The sequence below is a fragment of the Epargyreus clarus genome, unplaced genomic scaffold (genome assembly GCF_041222505.1).
Source record: "Epargyreus clarus isolate Ecla_fem2 unplaced genomic scaffold, WU_Ecla_fem_2.2 ptg000018l, whole genome shotgun sequence".
Lineage (NCBI taxonomy): Eukaryota > Metazoa > Arthropoda > Insecta > Lepidoptera > Hesperiidae > Epargyreus > Epargyreus clarus.
In genome coordinates this window covers 2,377,406-2,399,326 of record NW_027332226.1, presented here as the reverse complement: position 1 = coordinate 2,399,326, position 21,921 = coordinate 2,377,406, and the positions used below count along the sequence as shown (strand labels likewise).

General features: G+C 40.0%; 1 protein-coding gene across 1 annotated transcript in view; it reads right to left on the bottom strand.

Annotated features, from left to right (window-relative positions):
- The window catches only part of chm (lysine acetyltransferase chameau), a 40,217-nt gene that overhangs the window by 12,488 nt on the left and 5,808 nt on the right, over window positions 1–21,921 (bottom strand). The window contains exons 6-8 of the mRNA XM_073082722.1: window positions 20,334–20,530; window positions 19,517–19,694; window positions 17,601–17,795 (exon numbers count right to left, since the gene is read on the bottom strand). Of these exons, the coding sequence (XP_072938823.1) occupies window positions 17,601–17,795; window positions 19,517–19,694; window positions 20,334–20,530 (570 nt within the window). The remainder of the gene's footprint in view (window positions 1–17,600; window positions 17,796–19,516; window positions 19,695–20,333; window positions 20,531–21,921) is intronic.

Sequence of the window (21,921 nt, the reverse complement as noted above, 5' to 3'; positions counted from 1 at the left end):
GGTAGAACCCTTTGTGGTTCGACTCCGGCGGCACCACCGCCACACCTATTTCTACCTAATAACAGCAGTGTTAAGCGCTGCTGTGTTCCGGTTTGAAGGGTGTGGTAAGGGAGACAGACTTTTCCGAGGCGTTCCAGCTTAGTCCTCAGGGGTAGCGGCGCATCTGTGGCCGACCTCAGGTAGGAATATCTAATCCTATCTGGGGTTGATTACAGATGTCCATGGGCGGCAGTAGCCACTTACCATCAGGTGGACTGCATGCTCGTCTGCTACTCTTATATTATAAAAAAAAAAAAAAAAAAAAAAAAAAAAACATAAGGTTGAGGTGGATGGATGATGGTACGGTTTTAAAGGTGGTAAAACCTTTTCTGCTTAAAAACAGCAGTGTTGAGCGCTTCTGTGTTCCAGTTTGAAGAAAGACATACTTATCATAGGACCCAACTTAATTCTCAAGCACAGCAACGCATCTGTGACCGATCTGAGTAGTGTTTACTATTGTGCATGGTCATCTGTAATCGCCACCAATTATTATAAGAATCTTTGTTTCTTTCCTACTTCAATTTCATAAAAAAAACAACGTAATACACGAAATCCTTTTAGATATAAACTTTTTTATTAGATACGATGCATCTCGTCTAGACGGCTGGCTGTGTTTACTTTCCGACCGCCAGGGATGTTTATCTTATAATTTTCCGACGGGTTTATAGGGGTATTATTCTTAAACTTTTTGTTTGACTACGGCGGCACTATCTACATACCTATTTCTGATTTACAACAAGTGGTGGGTGAGAATAAGGGTGATGTAAGGCAAATACAGTATAATGTATAGTTTTAGTTTAGCAAAGGATAGTAACTATACTCTCCAGCCTTCTCCACTCGTACTAACACGTTCGCAGCATCAACTAGATGCTGGAGAAACTTTCTACACTCACAGCCCCACACGGGGATTCCCTGTCACGGGGATTCACGTCTAGACGGTGTTTACACCCAGTGTGGGGGGCCCCACGTTCACACAGATATTATTTAGACCTTGTATATTCTAATACAAGCTACTACCCAAACCAACTGAGTAACTGTTAGCTTAGCCCTGGACCTATATGACCTGCATAGAGGAGTGGTAGCTACCTCCACCTAACTCGCAGAGTTTCGAATTATATTCTCGGCCCGACCGACATCAAAATGGTGTATTGAGATTTCTAATCTAGATCTGGGTTTTTTAATTACAGATTAAGAAAGGAATTTAATTTTTATATCTACAGACTTTTTCTCGTATTACTTTTACAAAAAACTGTATTTTACTCGAAGAACTCAAAAAACGACAATTATTTATCACCGCACCAAAAAGAAAACATTAAAAATTTTCAAAACACGTCAATTTTCGTAGAGCCCCAATTGAAAATATATCGTTTAGCCCCTCGGGGTCAATCGCCAGCCCCCTCGGCACGCAGGCTGCGGGTACAGGCGCGTACATTTATTGCGGTAGCCGCGCATCGCGTCTAGACGGTGTGTACACCCACCGTGGAAGGTCCCACTTTCACACAGAGATTAGACTTATATTAGAATATACAAGGTCTAAAGACCTTGTATATTCTAATATAAGTTACTATCCAAACCGACTGACTAATTTTTACCTTATCCCTGGACGTATATGAGCTGCGGTGAGGAGTGGTAGCTACTCCCACCTGACTCTCAGAGTGTTTTGGATTATATATTCTCGGTCAAACAAATATCTAAATGATGAACTAAGATTTCTAATCAAGATCTGAATTTATGTTTACCCATGACGAAAGGAATTTTATTTATTTTTATATATTAACAGAAATCTTTCTCGCATTTTTTTTGTCAAGAACGGTATTTTATATTTTAATATCACGCAAACAAAAACTCAGGAAAAGTCGACCAAAATTTTCAAAACACGACAATTTTCGTAGACCCCCAATTGAAAATCAATCGTTTAGCCCCTCGGGGTCAATCGCCAGCCCCCTCGGTACGCAGGCTGCGGGTACAGGCGCGTACATTTATTGCGTTAGCGGCGCATCGTGTCTAGACGGTGTTTACACCCGCCGTGAAGGGTCCCACGTTGTTCACACACATATTATTTATACGTGTAATATTGTAATAACCGGTGTATGATACTTTTAAAGATACGTTTAAAGAATTTTCCAATTTAACAAGTATTTAATAAAATTCGTAGGCGCGACTTTTCCCTGCAGTACATAGCAACAATACCCTTAAGTACATATTATTCGTATGAATAATTCTTCAAAAACGGATATAGACGTTTGCATGAATAAAGAACTACATACCTATTGGCTTGGGAAACGAATTATACCAAAATTAGTAAGACTAGGTAAGGTTTTTTGTAAGATTGTAGCAAACAGGCTTGCAGACTGCTTGATGCTAATTGGTAACTACCTTTAGTGGACGAATTTTCAATGATTTTTACTACTCTTTTTTTGACAATTCTGGACATAATTACTACTATACTTATTTATTTATTTATTTATTTAATCTTCTTATACCTAGAATATGGTACAAAGGCGGACTTAATGCTATAAGCATTCTCTGCCAGTCAACCTTTAGGTTAAGCAGAGATCAGCGAGGACGGCACTAGCAAAATCAAATAATCTAAATAATACATTCAATATACCCACTAATAATATTGTATACATATATTTATATATAAATAGTAATAAAATAAACACATAAGTGCATAAATAGTAGAAAATAAATTAAACAAATATAATATAATAATAATATATAGATAATACTAAATTAATTCTATCAAAAACAACATCTAGGGAAGATGTTGTTTTTGATAGTATTCTCTGACTTTTGATTTAAATGTCTGCCGGTTCAGAAGTCTTTTAAGATTAATAGGAAGGGCGTTCCAGATACGAGCAGCTTGGATGGCAAAAGAATTGGAAAGAAAACCTGAATGGTGTAGAGGAAAAGATAGAGTAAGAGAATCTAAAGATCGTAGCTGACGCTCGTGGGAATCGCACAGATATTGAAAATTTTGTTTTAAATAACTCGGAGAAATAGGATCAAAGAGAATAGAGTGAAGAGTATTGAGTGATCTAATCTGTCTACGATCACGAATGGGAAGCCATTTGAGTTGGCGACGATAGGATGAGATGTGATCAAATTTACGTAGACAGAAAATAAAACGTATGGTATAATTGATGAGTCTGTCCAGCTTATTCAACAACTCACCACTAATCTCGGAGCAACACACATCAGCATAATCGATAATCGGAAATAACAGTGACTGCACAAGGATGACCTTCACCTGGACTGGGAGAAAGTTGCGGAGACGATTCAGATTACGCAACCTCGCGAACACCAATCGGCTGACCTCGCTAATGTGTACTGACCAACTCAAAGACGAGTCAATGTGTAAACCTAAATCCTTAACGCTAGATGAGAAGGGTATAACAGAATCATCAAACACGACAGGTGGGACGGTGCTCGTATCTAATTTTGCAAGCTGACGAGAGCTACCCAGTATGATTGCTTGACATTTGGACGGATTAACCTTAATGCCAAACCTACTAGACCAGCGACTTAGATTGTCCAGATTCTTGTTCAAGCCTTCTATCGCTTTGTTAACATTGCTCACATCAGCTTGTACATATATCTGTAGATCATCTGCATACAGGTGGTAAGAGCAATCAAGTCGGTACGTGAGAAAATTAATAAAAATCGAAAAAAGCAATGGCGAAAGTATCCCACCTTGAGGCACACCAGAATTAAGGTCACACCAATCGGACTGCGTACGATCGACGCGGGTAGCTTGTTGTCGCCCCCGAAGATAGGAAGAGAACCATTCCAGAGCCTTAGACGAGAATCTAAAATGTTGAAGAGCGGCAAGAAGAATATCATGGTCCACCATATTGAAGGCGTTAGAAAAATCAATAAGAACAAGAAGAGTGACCAATTTACTCTCCATGCCTGCGCGGACATCTTCAAGAACTTTGAGCAAGGCCGTCGTGGTGCTATGTCCAGGACGAAAGCCAGATTGAAAGGGACTGAGGAGATTGTTGTTATATATGAAAGAGGAAACTTGTTTATGAACAGTGGCTTCAAGAATTTTTGAAAGAAAGGGAAGAATAGATATAGGTCTAAATTGGTTAAGAGTGCAGGGGTTATTTACTTTAGGAAGAGGGATTATGTAAGCTTTACGCCAAACTTCAGGAAAAACCCCCGTAACCAAAGAAAAGTTGATGATGTGAGTCAGAGTAGGCAAAAGAAATGGTAATATAAGCACAATCATAGACCTACTCACATCATCACAGCCAACTGCTTTGGATTGGATACAAGATACGGTCTTCGAGATCTCGTCATTAGTAACTGGATTAAAAGAAAAGAAGTCAGTGTCCGGAGGAGCCATGGAAGAAATTTCAGAAATAGTAAGGGCCTTAACAGAGGAACAGAGACAAGAAGAGGAAGAAAAATGGAGATTCAGCTTATTTAGAGGAAAAGAAGTGAGATCAGGCTTAAGGTGAGGTTTACCAACACCTAAGGTGTTCAAAAACTTCCATATTTCGGCAGAAGAGTTGTTATTGACCTGATCGTAGAAATATTTACGCTTAGCTGCTCTCACCATCTGATTACAGCGGTTACGTGCGGCCTTGTAGTGACACCAATTCTCATCACACCTGTCGCGCTTGAATCTTCTGAAGGCTTTATCACGCCGTGACATGGCCATTCTAACTCCACGTGTGATCCAGGGAGCCGGTGGACGCTTCAATTTATGAGGCTTCAGCGGCGCATGTACGTCATACAGCTTCAGAATGTTATTATTTAGGATAGACATTTTGTCATCAACTGAAGCAGCAGCAACCACTGAAGACCAATCGATATTGGCAGCATCCACAGCGAGTGCATCCAGATCGATACCCGCGAAGCTGCGCATCCAGACAATCTCCGGAGTAACTCTTGGCGGACGCAGTTTGTAAGCCAAGTAAACTAAGTCATGCTTTGAAAATCCGGAGGCTGGTATTTGTCCATGTTTAAGTACAAGTGAAGGAGATGAAGTAATAATTAAGTCTAGCAAAGTGTCAGAAGTGTCTAAATTATGATGAGTAGGCAAGGAAGGAAGAACATAAAGATTAACAGAAGAGAGGATATTTTTAAGTTTTATACTACGGTGATACTTATTCGGGTTGAAAAACCCCGTCTCGCGTGTCTGAAGTCTCAGGGTAACTTTTATAATTTATTGCGTTGCAATGTCTGTGCGGGGTAGATTCAAACTTTCACGAGGGGTGACGGGCGTTACAGACAACAAGACGTATAATTAAATAATAGGTACCAATCTTTAATGTCCTACCAATCTTTAATGTAGGGCTACGGTATCCCCTGCTTGTCGGAAGAGGCGACTAAAAGGGGGCTTCCGGGGTTGCGGACGGCATGTATGGGAGCTCGAACCGACCAGCCAGCGGCCCCTGGAAGGACGGTGGCATGTGTGGTCGCATACCGTCCTGTAGAGCAGACGGTTTGGCGACGGTGTAGCTCAAGGAAGTTTGCTTAATTAAAAAACCAGAACATAGTTACACAACGACATAAAACGCATTGCATAAGAGTTCTACTATTAAAATCAAAAGTTATTAATATAAGGATCTAAATTAATAATGAATAACAAAGGATCTATCTGTATTAATGGAGACTGTACACTTGTAACGAGATCTCAGTGTCTCAGTGAGTCTAGAATACGTATATTACGTTAGCGGCGTGTCTACGTCTCGTCTAGAGCAGTCTAGACGTGTGTCGGTTGTCAGAAGTCTCGTTAGGAAAAGTTGCATGGTAGGTAAATACTGTATGAGTTTGGAAAAACATTTTCTATATTTTAATGTGACATTTTACTTAACTAACAAATACTAGTGTTTTTTTATAATATAAGAGTAACAAAGGAGCATGCAGTCTACCTGATGATAAATAGCTACTGCCGTCCATGGACATCTGTAATCAACCCCAGATAGGATTAGATATTCCTACCTGAGGTCGGCCACAGACGCGCCGCTACCCCTGAGGACTAAGCTGGAACGCCTCGGAAAGCTCTGTCTCCCTACCACACCCTTCAAACCGGAACACAGCAGCGCCTAACACTGCCGTTATTAGGTAGAAATAGGTGTGGCGGTGGTGCCGCCGGAGTTAAACTACAAAGGGTTCTACCACTAGTGTATTTCCAAATTTGCGTAAATACTGGCGTTTTAACCGGATTTGGGAGGGTAACGTTCTTTTAAGCGTGTGTATCTTTGTATGTTTCATCTTAGCCACGCCTTGCAACCTAAACAACTTGATCATAGCATATGAGGAGTCGTTGGATTCATCAAAATTGTAGGAGAGATATAGCATGAGTAATGTAGCCCTTTCAGCTAAATATTTATTTTTTCACGTAGTTGGGGTTTTACATATACATAATATAATAATTAACTACTTGTAAATATGGGGATTTAACTTATGTAAGCGAAACATTTTTACATTGAAAACATAGGCGCATAGAACTACGCGGAACTAAAACTGGTTGCCTTTTTAACACGCCTTTATTAGCTTGGGCTGTTTGTATGTATGTAGGTATGTATGTAACTAAGTAACGGAATCTTTGAACCCGATTTCTATCCACTTTGAACGTTCAGTTTAATTCAAAGTTTTGAAGAATTATCAAAAACCGATGACAATACACGATTTTAATAATTTTGTACCAGTGTCCTTATCAACATCCTCAGGATTAACGATTTTCGAGGCGAGATTGTTCGAGCGCCTTAGAGAAAGTTCATCCCAAAGTTACTAGATTGCAACAATTATTGCTTTTAGTTCTTGGTGTTTAGTTTTTTAAACTATATTTATTTAAAGCATACTTAAGAATCTGAAGTCGTGTGGAATATCATTTACATTTGGGAAACCACACCAACAGGAAGCCAACGTCTAACTTGAATAACGATCCTGAACTTATAATAAACCCCCACAACACAACTTTTTAGACGACATAACAATATCGGATAGGTATTACACATTTCAATTTGGCGCTCCTGTCTCCGCCCGGGGTCAGACGGGATCGTCTGTCGCAGTTTATCGACTGCCTGTAGCTGTTAAGGTGGAACATCACAAGACTCTGGTATAGCAGGGTTCGATAAAATGTTTAGTAATTCATCAAAGAATTACACATGGGTAATTCTTTGATGACCATCCCTCATGAAATTACTTTCAGTTCAGTTTTTCACTATGACAATTCATTGCACTTTCGCCACTTTTTTTAAATTAAAATCGTTTGACAGCAAACCCCCTGTATTTTTTACTTATGAACGATGACGTCATTGTTTTACTTAAATGTGTACAAACTCATAATCATTGTCTATGTTCGTTTTTGCAAATATAAATTCGTTATACTATTAACAAATATAATCTCCACACAGGCGTCTTACGGCAAATGTTGCTACATCACCTGCGGCAAGTGGAACATTGGATCAGCAAATATAAGTATTTATGCATGGCCGTATTAGCTAACGTAACACATACACCAAGTGAAGCGCCACCACACCGTAGACACGGCCGTGGCCGAGGACGTGAATGTGGGCGTGTAGGTTGGCTGTGGATGTGTCGTAGCCGCGCGGCCGTCTAGACATCCGCGTGTTTACATCCGCGGGCGGTAGGGGGCGCGAGCAACCGTTGATGTTACTTGACGACTAGTGTTTGTTTTATTGGACCGTATCGAGGTTTTAGTTTTGGTGATAGATGTATTAAGGCATACCTATATAGTATCAAATTAATTTGAATTTTAAATTGGCCGCCATTTCAAAATATCTTAATAATATTATGTTTTAAACAATACCAAAACATAAAAAAAGTCTTCCGTTTTTATGGGATGTCTGTACGTATAGAATAATCTTTTACGACTCATATGATTTTGAAAGTGAATTATTAGCTGTCTCTTTTTGTGCAAAGATAAGAAAATGGTTAAGGATTTTTCAGCACAAATATGCAAGACAAGTATGCTAACATAGGCGCGACACATGGTCCTGAATCATCAAATTTAGCTACATCGCCTACGCCAAGTGTAGCTACACCACACCGTAGATACGGCCGTGGCCGAGGACGTGAATGTGGGCGTGTAGGTTGGCTGTGGATGTGTCGTAGCCTCGCGGCCGTCTAGACATCCGCGTGTTTACATCCGCGGGCGGTAGGGGGCGCGAGCAACTATTGATGTTACTTGACGATTAATGTTTGTTTTATTGGACCGTATCGAGCTTTTGTCTCGAGTTCTAGAATTTCGTCAATCAACAGTTAATACTTTATTAGTCAAATAATGAAAGGAAAATATTGAAAATTAATAAAACAGCTTTAATTTTTTAACATTTATATGTACGTACGAAATTCATCTGGAACGACGAACCCGATTTTGACAAGACAATTTTACTTATTTTAAGTGGCCACTGTATGTACATCTCCACCTGTACACATCATCATAGCGACGACATCAGACGATATTCTCTTTAAGTCAATCAGAAATGCGTTGCTACCTTGCGGACTAAGATCGATCTCCTCGAAAAAGCGTTTTTGCCATACTATACTTCAAACCAGAACACGTTTAATATTATTGGAGGAAAAATAGGTGTAATGGTGGTGCGAACATTAAACAATTTGACCATATTCTTTACCCAAATATCAATATTCAAACCTTGTTGCTAAGTCCAAAAAACGTGAGTCGCAATAAACTCGCTAAAGCTAATTTTAGGACAGCAATTTAACAGCGAAAAAATGTCGCCCATACAAGAAATGTCGAAATCCCGTAATTACAAATTCTTTTCAGAGAAAAACTTTTTTATGTCGCTAAGTCGCTAAATTAGGAACATTGTTTTTCAGGGCGAAGTCTACATACACAGTCATATGTATAATGTATATGTCAACATTTTGCTCTGAAAATGTCTAAATCTTTTACACTAAATAAGTACGGGTGTGTGTATGGGCGGAGCCGCGCGAAGGAGCTACTACATGGAACGCCAGACGACAGCCAGATGATCAATAGTTGCGTTTAAGTACCTCACCTTCCAGACAAACGTCTGGGCGGGTCGACGAACCGCGGGGGCGCCTCCAGAATCTTCGACAATTAATGTTTACGCTTATTTCTTGTGACACAGACGGTACCGCCTTCGATCTTTAATCGGACTAATTAATAATGAATATAGATTTTATGATAAATGATAAAATCTTTGTATTTTGTCTATTTTATTGTTTGTGTCTGTCTTAAAGGTTTTCCTCTATCTATTGGAACATGTTTTTTGGAAGTATTAGAGCTACAAATGAGCTTGCAATCTGCCTGAAGGTAAGTACCTTAGGTATTAGCGATGGACATCTGTAAACAACCCTAAATAAGATGAGTCCTGTTGAGGTCAGCTACAGATGCGGTCACTCCTGAGGACTAAGTTAGAACGCTTCGAATTGTATGCCTCACATACCGAACAACATCCTGACCAGAACACAGTAGCTCCTAACACTCATGTTTCATCCTCAAATAGAGGTGGCGGTGCGTCCGTACCCGAATCAAAAAGTGTTCTACCACCTTGCAAATACAATGGTGCCTATATAAATGATGCATATATCCCAATCAACACTCATGATCAAATAACGAGTGCCACCCAGACGGGCTCGGCAGCCGTCTGGCCGTCGAACCCGCCCTCACCTTCCTGAATCTTCTAAACTTTACAATCTTTCTTACATTCGACGAGTCTGATTGAAAGAAACTTCCTGAGCTTGAGTGAAGGAAACTTTGTTTGAATAGCATGTTTAGGAGCCTTCAATGTATTGTGTACGGCGTATCTAATTATCAAGATGGAACGATTTTTCAGTTAAAAAAGGATAAATCAAATTTAAAAGACATTTAAAACAGGAGTTGTCTCAGTGCTGAAAATATATTTATACAAGCCAAAAACGTGTATAGTTATATTTACTTTAGAAGTTGGTATGATAACAGGTTGCTAACTTATGATCTTTTCATCTCTTTGAGAAAACTAAAACATTGGAAGTTCGACCTAATTCTCCATAATTAAATAATTACTGAAGTGGTGGTTGATTTTATATAAACAGCGATTATAAAGAATTCTGTAAATAATTAACTTTAAATAAGGCTCTAAATTAGTCCTCAAAGGTAGCTAAAGATCAGCCTTCGATAAAGACTTATCCTATTTGACATTAATTGTTCATAATCAGTTAAATAAGCTCGTTTATTTTTTTTAATTTCATAAACAGTTAATTTTACATTCAATTTTCATAGTCAAGCGATGTGCTCTAACTTAGTCCACAAGGGAATTCCTGTTTAATTTAGGGATAGTAACAGTTGATTATAAAATGTAATGACCGCTCCACATTAGATGAACTGTATCCATAGTTACTTCTATACCGTAAACTTTAAGATGATAATTTAGTAACGAGAATTGTCAGAAACACAGTGACAATATAAAGGTAGTAGAACCCTTTGTGGTTCGACTCCGGCGGCACCACTGCGTCACCTGTTTCTACCTAATAACAGCAGTGTAAAGCGCTACTGTGTTTTGGTTGGAAGGACATTGTTGTCGTTGTTGTGTTGTTGTGTTGAAGGGGTTGTGGTAAGGAAGACATAGTTTTCCGAGATTTACTAGCTTAGTCCTCACGGCGATCTGTGTCCGACCTCAGGTACGAATCTAATCCTATCGAATCTAATCCTATGCTATCCTATTACATATGCCAATAGGCGGCAGTAGCCACTTACCATCAGGGGGACTACATGGCCGTCCGCTACTCCTATATTATTAAAAATAACTCACAAACATTCTTACAAGGAACTAGGGTCAGAATATAAGGAAACATCTGAATGGTTTGTTCGATTCTAAAAGGCTTTTGTAGACATCCTTGGGTACTCCGATCCAGACATCATTATCGAGACGTAAGGGCACGACGGTTTATAACGAGATAAGTAGAATTCAATAGAAATATTTCCCGATACGGAACGTATTGTAAACCTTTTGTGAAAAGTACAAAAAGAAATATATAGAGTTGTTTGATGTCTGATTTCGATGGCATGTACATTACTTATCTGTTTGCTTTCTGAAGTTACTCAGAACTATTTTCAAGAACGTTTACTTTACTAGAACAATACCTATTAAGGTATAGTGCAAAACTTCCAGTTAATTATAGAAACTAAGATTGCAGACGTTGGGGAAGTATATAAATCACTTAAGACTCATTATTTGGATTTCCACCCCGAATCGAATGTTCCTTCGAAATAGAACTTTTTTTTAATAAATTGAAGTAGCAAACGAGACCGAGGCCAAGGACTTCTTATCAGAATATAAGGCCTCTCCGTGAGGTCGGCCGCAGATACGTTATTATCGTCTAATACTAACTCGAAACGCCACATGTTACGCATCTGTTTTGCCATAACCTGTGCAATCAGAACACAAAAATGCCCATCACAACGGTAATAAGGCAAAAATAGGTATCGCGATGCAGCTGCCTTTTAACCGCAAAAGATTATCTTTACATCATATCACACGGGACCACATAAACCTAAACTACAGCCAAACGGTTATAATGTACATAGAACACTCAATAATAACGAACTAGTTAATCTTCCAATACTCCAGACGAGACACACAACAGCGCTACCCACATACAACAGCGCAGCCGCCGGAGCAGCCGCGGGTCGACGAACCCGCTGTACTAACTACGAGCGCTACGGCTACGTGCTACGAACCGAGATCAATGAGATGCGAATATTTTAAGGCTACGAATTTGTTAGTACCTTCTCATAACTAAAATATAATGTATTAAGTCAATAGTTTTGGTTAACGATATTTTTTTACATTAAGAAGTTGAAATGGTTAGGCAGAATGAAATGGTTAGGCAGATTAAGAAGTTGAAATGGTTAGGCAGATTGCCTAACCATTTCAACTTCTTAATGTAAAAAATGTAATGCTTTTGTCCTGGACAAACCCAATTAAATTTTTAGAGTCTGCCAATAATGAATACTATCTACACATCTCATCTACACTTATCAGCATCGTAAGATGGTGAAGGTGAGATTAAGGCTGTACGTAAATTCACTTCGATTTAAGTAAATCTTGTTCATAATCTAGAAGAAACTCATATTAGTTGTAATTTTAAAATTAAATTTTAAGGGGTTTTAGGTCATAAGAAAAATAAAAAAATACCTGATGACCTAAAACCGCTTAGTTTTCCAATAGTCTAAATACAGTCAGACGAGACAGCGCGGTCGCCGGGGCAAGCGCGGGTCGACGAACCCGCTCCGTCTCGCCGCTAGCGAGCGCTACGGCCACGCGCTACGGAGATCAATGAAATATAAATCTTTACTTTGTTTTGTGGTTACGTATTCATGAATTTTAGGTGCTCGGTCAAAATGACATATTATTATACTTTTCATAAATAATAGTTAACATATATTGACAGGATATATGAGTACTTATTGTATCAGAGAGTGTAAGGAGTAAAACCAAAAAAGGGAGATGTTTTTACGAAGGAAAAATAGTATTTTCTATCTCAAAGCATGTGTCTTGTGTTTTAGATTAACTATTTAAAAAGGAATATAAAAACTGAAAATGAATTACAGTTGAAATAAGGTCAATATTTTATCATAGAAAAACTTTGCACCAAAGAAAAAAATTGCCCATTTTTTACTCTAAAGTATTACTTTTTTATTTATTGATATATCGTACATTTACAACCTGACTTGGGGATAATAACTTAACCCGTTGTAAATACATTGTTATTTAATACTTGTTATCGTTATATCGTCATAAAATATCTAAGATCATGTTATATATTCCATAACTCATACCGAGTAATATGATATCCTTATGCATCAGGCACAACCTACTACGCCGTAGGCAATCTACGCGCAGTCACGTTTACGTCGAGAGCGTAGCGCTACGAGCTACGCCCGTAGTCAGTAGTGAACGTAAATGAGTGTAGCGGCGCATGCAAACTGTAAGATTCTACCGTACCATTTCTATATGAAAAAAATCGCAAATGTTTGTGTCCGCAAAACTCGAAAAGTACTCAATGGATTTACTTGAAATTTGGACACAACATTGTATTTTTATATAAGAATGTTTTTATATAAGTTTAATTTTCAATTTTCTACGGGAAATATGAAATCGAGACAAAGAAAAGCGTATCTATTTTTCGCTAGTAATATTCATAAAGTTGAAAATCATACGACGCGAAAGAGGTTCAGCGCATTCAGTATGAAAGGGTATGCTGCAGTAAAATTTCAATTTTATTACGTTGCCTTAGCGAGCACAATAGTGCAGCTGTTAGGTTCAGGGTTTATTGTCTAGAACCTGACTGAAAGCATTATACTATTTCAGTCATCTTAACGTGTTTGCAGTTTCTTTTGTTGCCACTTAGATATTGTAAAGAATTAAATATTTTGAAATTAGTCTCCACCGACCCACAACGAGTCTTTCTGGATTTACAAGTTTATACTTTTCTGGAATACTTTCAGAATCTGTATGAAAATTATGATGTGAGTAATGCAATATTTCTCACGAAAAAAAAATTTATCTAAATTTGGATGCCGAAATGCAGAAATATAATTTCATTGTATAAAATTTATGTATTTTAAAGACTAATTAAATTTAAAATTACCATTTAACAATAGGCAGACAACATACATACAAACTTTACGTAACTGAAACTAATACGACTTGTAATTATAAAAAATTTAAAAAAACACAAAATAAATTCAATATACGAACTGGAGGCTAATGAAAATATGCGTGACTCGTAAAGGCTCCAGATCAATGAGCCACGCCCCGCTCTTTGAACACCGAACCCAGATAACCTTTACCCTTTTAGCTGAATTAGGACGCCAGTAACTATATTCATAGACTAGATAAATTCGCTGGTTATCTACACAACGTTAATATTATTACACTTTATTTATGTAAGAAATACGACTTTTTAATGTGTAACATAAAATGTTACACTAACTAATCCTATTTTTTTTTATATTTTCAATTACTTAATTATAGATACCTTTAGTGTGATTGTATTTTTAATAACTACCCATTAAATAATTATATTGTTCTTAGCCCTTTTCCCTTTGCTTCTTTAATAGCGCTACCAAAATTTAAATTTCATTTCACCAAAAATGCTTAACTTGGTATTACAAGTTAATATTTATTAGTAACATATAACGGTTATACCGTAGATATAACTTCAAAAAAAAACTAAATCAATAAATCCACGCAGACATCGCCACGGCCAAAACAACCTAAAAGCTAATACAATCTACCTGCGCCAGACTCCCCGCCCAAATAACGCCATTTTCCAATTGGCAAAAAACCAATGTTTCCACCGTCGGGCCGCGATTACCATCAACCCCCGACAGCCGCGTAATTGAAATAGCGTCAACAAATCATGTAGATAGCGTTAGTACATTTTTGGTGTATCACAAGGTAACCTTTGGTACCACTATTTTTCATTGTACTGTATGTAAATTATATCGAAGATACGTGAAATGAAAATAGTATTTGATAATCTCAGAAAATGTTCTTATATATAATAGGAAAATAGCAAATGTACTAAATTTTATTTGCAAGAAAAAATATATACATTTACACGTCACCTTAAGTTTACGATAGATAATGATTTAAACGTAATTATAGTGTCTTAAGAGATGTATTCTCGCCAAAGAAACGGTTTTCTTTATTTATTCTGAGAAAATAGACACATACTTTACCTGCATTGTTTTTTAATAAATACAGATTTAATATAACAAATCGTTCCATGAAAGATTCTTTATGTATGTAACCAGCACATCAAAAACACACTAATCCTAAACGCTAAGCTCTAAGACAAAATGGAGTATAACAAACCAAAACGACATGGCAGACATAACCAAGAAGCACATATTAATATACCGCGTGAGTACCTATTAAGAGATCAGTCTAGACAAGGCGAGTAGGACTGTGTAGCACAAAGCCGCAGGGGAGGTTAGGGGACAGAGCACACAAATATCGTAATTGCGTTGCTAAAAATATTTTAAACATACGTCAGTGGCTGGTAACCGTCTCGCAAATCTACACATAGGCACTGGCTACGGGGCGATGGGGGAGAGGGGGGTATTTTGGGGGCGTGTCACCCCATGGGGGAGGTCAACGAACCCACAGCTGACGCGACGCTGAATGGTGTAGTACGCTACTGTAGTTGTGCGTTCCGTTTATGATTATGTTTGGAAAGTAGTAATGTTTAGGTAATGCGTAACATATGGCAAACGGAATTCCGTGGCGTGTTACGTTTCAAACAACACGCACGTTGAAATACATAACAGTAAAAACGGTAGGTTCAGTTTACGTTAGTTTTATCCGTTTTTTACCAAAATCGATCTTTCTTTTGTTAACGGCAAAGGTACCAGACTGATTTGTAAAAGATTTCGGGGATCAATCGTCGGCTATAGAAACATCAGAACAATTAGATATATAGATAAATAGATAGATTTCGTGACAAGGGATTCTTGGGTGAGGTATGAAAATAAAAATCCTATTCATTGCACAGAAATAGTAGTATGTCGAAAACAAGCAGAAAAACCACTTAAGTAATAATCAATTCTAACCAATTCTTGGTTAACATTACTCGTAATGCGCCAATTCTTGCCTACACATTTTACATAAATTGTTAAAGTTCGTACGGCGTGGTGTATTACTTTGTGACAGATCTACAGCATTGGTCACTTAAAATCACAAGTCCTCTACGCTCTCAACAGTTATATATCTCTACTAATATTATAAAGAGGAAAACTTTGTTTGTTTGATTGTAATGAATAGGCTCAAAAACTACTGGACCGATTTTAAAAATTCTTTTACCATTCCAAAGCTACATTATCCACGAGTAACATAGGCTATATTTTATATGAAATATATTTGATAAATAGATTTTTAGGCGATACAAAGTTTGCCGGGTCAGCTAGTATTACATAAAATGGTCGATCGCATATGAATAGCGGCCACTCAATCCAGGTGAACTAAATGCCCGCTCATTAATCAGTCATTTGCATAAAAAGCAAAGTTCCTCTCGGTCCATTACCAGTACAGTGGGATCAATAACCCGTAAGCTAGTGGTAGTAGTGGTTTAATCAGCTGAATGTACTTCTATTAGAATATATTAAATTGGAGGGTCTGTCTGTAATAGTGTGATTTTTAAGCTTACTTGCACAATACGGGAAATTTATTTAATACTACCAATATAAGATACAGGAGTAATTATCATACAGTGCAATTATGTAATACCTATATAATGATGCACGATACGTTATATTTTTTCTTATTTGGATAATCTTTGAAATTGTTAAATTAATCTGATGGACTGCCTTAACAAAATTATCACATTTCCCGCCTCCGACTTCGCCTCTGATTCCGCCTCCGACAAACTATATTTGCAAATTCAATTAAACCACCTCCTTAGCCTACTCTATACATTTAAAAAATATAATAAAATAAAGACGATCCGCGAACCAATCAACCCCACTATCTTTGAAACCACTGCTATAATTTTGAAAAATTCCATTAAAAAAAGTTTTCACTTCACTATTACAGGAATCACTTAATTAAACATTACAGGAAACCTTTTAAAACTCTTAAAAGGTAACAAAGTTATATTTTCGATTGGTAAAATTATTTTTCAACGTACAGGTGAACATGTAATGTTCATTTTAGACTAAAATTATCGCGGAATTGAGACATTTTATTATGTAACGGGTACTCACGATATGCGTTTTTTATTGCCGATATTTCGACCCAGTTGCATGGATCGTGGTCACGGCGAAACGGACGGTGGTCAGTTTCGCCGTGACCACGATCCATGCAACTGGGTCGAAATATCGGCAATAAAAAACGCATATCGTGAGTACCCGTTACATAATAAAATGTAATGTTCATTTACAGTGTAAAATTTTCTGATAAAACCACCTTCCTAACAACTTAGTTCATACATTTACATCATATTACGTTCAACGAAGCAATAGGAAAGGGAGTGGTTTCAATTAATCAAACGTATTTTACACGGGTACTTCATCTAATGGGTGATTAAAGTGTTTCATCAAACCAGATTGAAGCGGTTTGAACTGGATTCTAAACAGCCCTTAGAGATGTAGTGGCTTTTATTTGTATTAAAATAAGCTAATAAATCGGTATTGAATGAGTAGCACTTACAATTATGTTCACATATAAATGTTTGTATTAAACGCTTATAAAAATAATACTCGCCTACGCACGAGCAGTTTTAATAAATCGTGTGTTCATTATCGAGTGTGTAATAATTAGAATTAAAAGGCAATTTTATGGTCCTTCGAGCAGAATTCTTACAAAATTAATACGATCATGTAGTAAACGTGGGATTGCTAAGGGATGTGAGAAGAGCGTAAATTATTTTGCTCCTTCCAGGGCAGGAGGACTCCAGTTGGGTTCTGTTGGAGATCCCGGAGGTCTCCACCAAACGATTTTTAGTACGGTAAAAGTCCCACATAACCCGGCGTCGCTCCCACGTCGAATACCTTTCGAAGGCTCCCCCTTGTCAACAAAAAAAGATATATAGCAAATACAACTAACCTTACTGAAGTATCCAACAATATGGCATCCCTCATCATCAGCGCTTGTCATCACGTAGAATAGGAACGGCTCCACGTCGTAGTACAGGGTCTTGTGGTCGAGGAAGAACTTCGCGAGCAAGCACAGCTGTTGGCAGTACTGCTTGTGCTTCCTACCGTCCACTTGCCACACGCTCAGGTTGTCTTTTCTGTACACCTGGTATGAATGTTACAAAGATTAGTAAACCTTCATCATACTCATCACTATCAGCAAATGATAAGTCCTGTTTCTAGGTACCGGTCTCCTATCAGAATAAGGATCAAGTCATAGTCCGCCGCGCTGGCCAAAGTAGAGGTTAATAAATTCATCATAATCATCACTGTCATTTGATTACAGTCCCTCTGCTGGGCCCAAATGTCCTATCAGAATAAGAGAGTTTAGACTAGAGATCACGCGGACCAAGTGCGAATTGGTTGACGTCACATAACTTTGAGGATCTTTGCATTGATTGATAAAGACAATTTGTGAAGATGATTGGATAATAATAATTTGGTAATAATGATGATAGAGTGATAAAAATTATTTGGTTATGATAATTAATATGATGACAGTTTAACAATTATGGTAGTAGTAATTGCTTCTTGATGTTGTTGATGATGACAATAATAATGATTACGTTTATGGTCAAGATAGCGAGGTATGGTTGATTATGATAATGAGAAAGGTGATGTAGACGCTGACGGTGGCAACGCTCACTCTCGAGGCGGTAATGTGTTGTTGTGGTGGTTGAGACAGAACTCGCACACGAACAGCCGCGGCTCGATGATGATGATGATGATGATGATGATGATGATGAGCACGCTCACCTCGTCGCCGGGCGGGTGCCGCCACACGCACTTGGCCTTGTGGCGGTCGGAGGCGGCGCGCGACTTGTGGTGGTTGAGGCAGAACTCGCACACGAACAGCCGCGGCTCGATGATGATGATGATGATGATGATGATGATGATGATGATGATGATGAGCACGCTCACCTCGTCGCCGGGCGGGTGCCGCCACACGCACTTGGCCTTGTGGCGGTCGGAGGCGGCGCGCGACTTGTGGTGGTTGAGGCAGAACTCGCACACGAACAGCCGCGGCTCGATGATGATGATGATGATGATGATGATGATGATGAGCACGCTCACCTCGTCGCCGGGCGGGTGCCGCCACACGCACTTGGCCTTGTGGCGGTCGGAGGCGGCGCGCGACTTGTGGTGGTTGAGGCAGAACTCGCACACGAACAGCCGCGGCTCGATGATGATGATGATGATGATGATGATGATGATGAGCACGCTCACCTCGTCGCCGGGCGGGTGCCGCCACACGCACTTGGCCTTGTGGCGGTCGGAGGCGGCGCGCGACTTGTGGTGGTTGAGGCAGAACTCGCACACGAACAGCCGCGGCTCGATGATGATGATGATGATGATGATGATGATGATGAGCACGCTCACCTCGTCGCCGGGCGGGTGCCGCCACACGCACTTGGCCTTGTGGCGGTCGGAGGCGGCGCGCGACTTGTGGTGGTTGAGGCAGAACTCGCACACGAACAGCCGCGGCTCGATGATGATGATGATGATGATGAGCACGCTCACCTCGTCGCCGGGCGGGTGCCGCCACACGCACTTGGCCTTGTGGCGGTCGGAGGCGGCGCGCGACTTGTGGTGGTTGAGGCAGAACTCGCACACGAACAGCCGCGGCTCGATGATGATGATGATGATGATGATGATGATGATGAGCACGCTCACCTCGTCGCCGGGCGGGTGCCGCCACACGCACTTGGCCTTGTGGCGGTCGGAGGCGGCGCGCGACTTGTGGTGGTTGAGGCAGAACTCGCACACGAACAGCCGCGGCTCGATGATGATGATGATGATGATGATGATGATGATGAGCACGCTCACCTCGTCGCCGGGCGGGTGCCGCCACACGCACTTGGCCTTGTGGCGGTCGGAGGCGGCGCGCGACTTGTGGTGGTTGAGGCAGAACTCGCACACGAACAGCCGCGGCACTCGCGCCGCATCGCCGGGGTACGGCGACTGGTACCACACCTCCATCATGTACTTGCCCATCACCACGTATCTGGGGGAAGGGTTGTGGTTACAAAAATGAAGTGGCAAATTCGGACCGGGTGGTTAGTAGGTAATCGACCCCAGTGAATTCTTATTGAAAGGCACTGACAATACAACAGACAGACACGATATCCTTGCGGAATAAGTTATAAATCTTCATGTGCATGGCTCTTTCTACAGACACTTTCAAATCAGAGCACAGCAGTAATCCGACCAGGGTGGTACCACCGGTACTTACAAATAACGTATCCATCTTAATCCGCAAGAATAGCAGCGCATCTGTGTTTAGCATTGAGTTTCAGATCATACCTGTTCCTCAACTAAATTCTTAACATTCCCCAACAAAAGTGAGATATCTAGAACCCTCTGAGAATAATTTCAATCTCCACCTCCCTGGCAGTCTTGACTGAGCGTTTACTTCCCCCCATCTTCCTCTTAATCCTACTCCTCATGTATTATCCAAATGATTTCAGTTGATTAAACTTAGTTACCTCATCCCCTCATCCCCGGAAGTATCTTCAATACCTTCTTCAATAAAAAATACCTTTGCATCTGTATTTTAGATGCAAAGGTATTTTCAGAATTGTTTAATCCCTCCGACCCATTTTCATGTACTAAATCACAAAGTTACTATTTAAAAATCACTTACCTCGTGCCCTTATCAGTAGATATATCCTCGAGTTCCTCCTCAATCTTAACAGCGGCGAGCGCCTGCGCGTCCCGGAACAGCCGCAGGTCGTAGTCCGGCGCGAAGCCGTCCAGGATGGGCTCCCGCTCCTCCCCGACGTCCTCGTTCGACGGCATCGACCGGAGCTCCTGACTGCCTTTCCATTTTGATCGCATGTCCTGTCAACAAATTATTATTAAGTATCTATGTATCATCAACTATAATCAAGTAAGTTATTCATCATAATCATCATTATAATTTTCTCCATGATGATGATGAATCCTTTTATGTGGCCTTGCTGCGAACAGGTCTACTTCCAGAGTGCAGTAGGTCATAGTCCACCATTTTCAAAAAGTAAATTCACTCATTTTTGAAAACGTGTTTTTACAAAATTGTAAACATTCATATTTTTAACATAAGTATGCCGTGCATCGGACCTCTAGCGGACTAAGGTGGCCGGAAGGGGCCTCCGGTCCTAAGGGCCAAATATAGTGCTATTAGCTGAAAAAAAAGGTCGGCGGAATCGTATTTGTCGACCAGTAAGTCAGTGACACATTGCCACTGCATCTGACGGTAAGAAATTCCTGTCTTTTATAATATAAGAGTAGCAGACGAGCATACAGTGAGTGGCTACTGCCGCCCATGGACATTTGTAATCAACCCGAGATAGGATTAGATATTTCTACCTGAGGTCGGCCACAGATGCGCCGCTACCCCTGAGGACTAAGCTGGAACGCCTCAGAGAAGTCTGTCTCCCTTACCACACCCTTCAAACCGGGACACAGCAGCGTCTAACACTGCTATTATGAGGTAGAAATAGGTGTGGCGGTGGTGCCGCCGGAGTCGAACCACAAAGGGTTCTACCACCTTCAACTATGCCTATTGGTAATCTTTATAATCCTAAATAGAAATCCTATCACATTAACTCACTAGTTTTTAAAAATATGTATAAGGTGTAGGACAACTTTGTTACATACAGCGCCATCTGTGTTTTAATGTACCACTAATTTACCGTCACAATTTATCTCGCCGTTCGGTTAGAGCTGTTTGCTGTGCACTTCATTAGAACAATCGCGAATATACCTTTAGATACTTGTCAATCTGTCAATGGATAGGATATCCATTATCATTTCGCCGTCTTTATCTAAGCTTGGACTTCCATGATATTTCAATCACCTTGACTTTCAGCTGGTACGCTCTCTGCTCAATAGTAGGCATGGCTCTCGGGCGTTGCTGTAACGCGGCCAGGGCCCTCCTCCTCGCCGCCGCAGCAGCCTACCTCTCCTTCGCAGCGGCCACGCACCAGGCGGCCGTCACGTTGTGGTAGATGGTGATATGGTAAATACCACTAAGCAATCTTCACCATCACTTAAACTGTCTGCACAGGATCGGATCCAGGATTCATCCATGTTCCACTACGCACTTCTGCTTATCCGGGATGGAACCTGGAGCCTATCTAAGCTATCCTCCACACCTCAGTACTACTTCGCCGTCTCCGTCTAAGATTGGAACCAAGTATAGTCTGCGCCAAACTTCTAGTCCGCTCTAAAGTTGTTGCGCGCAGGTTTAG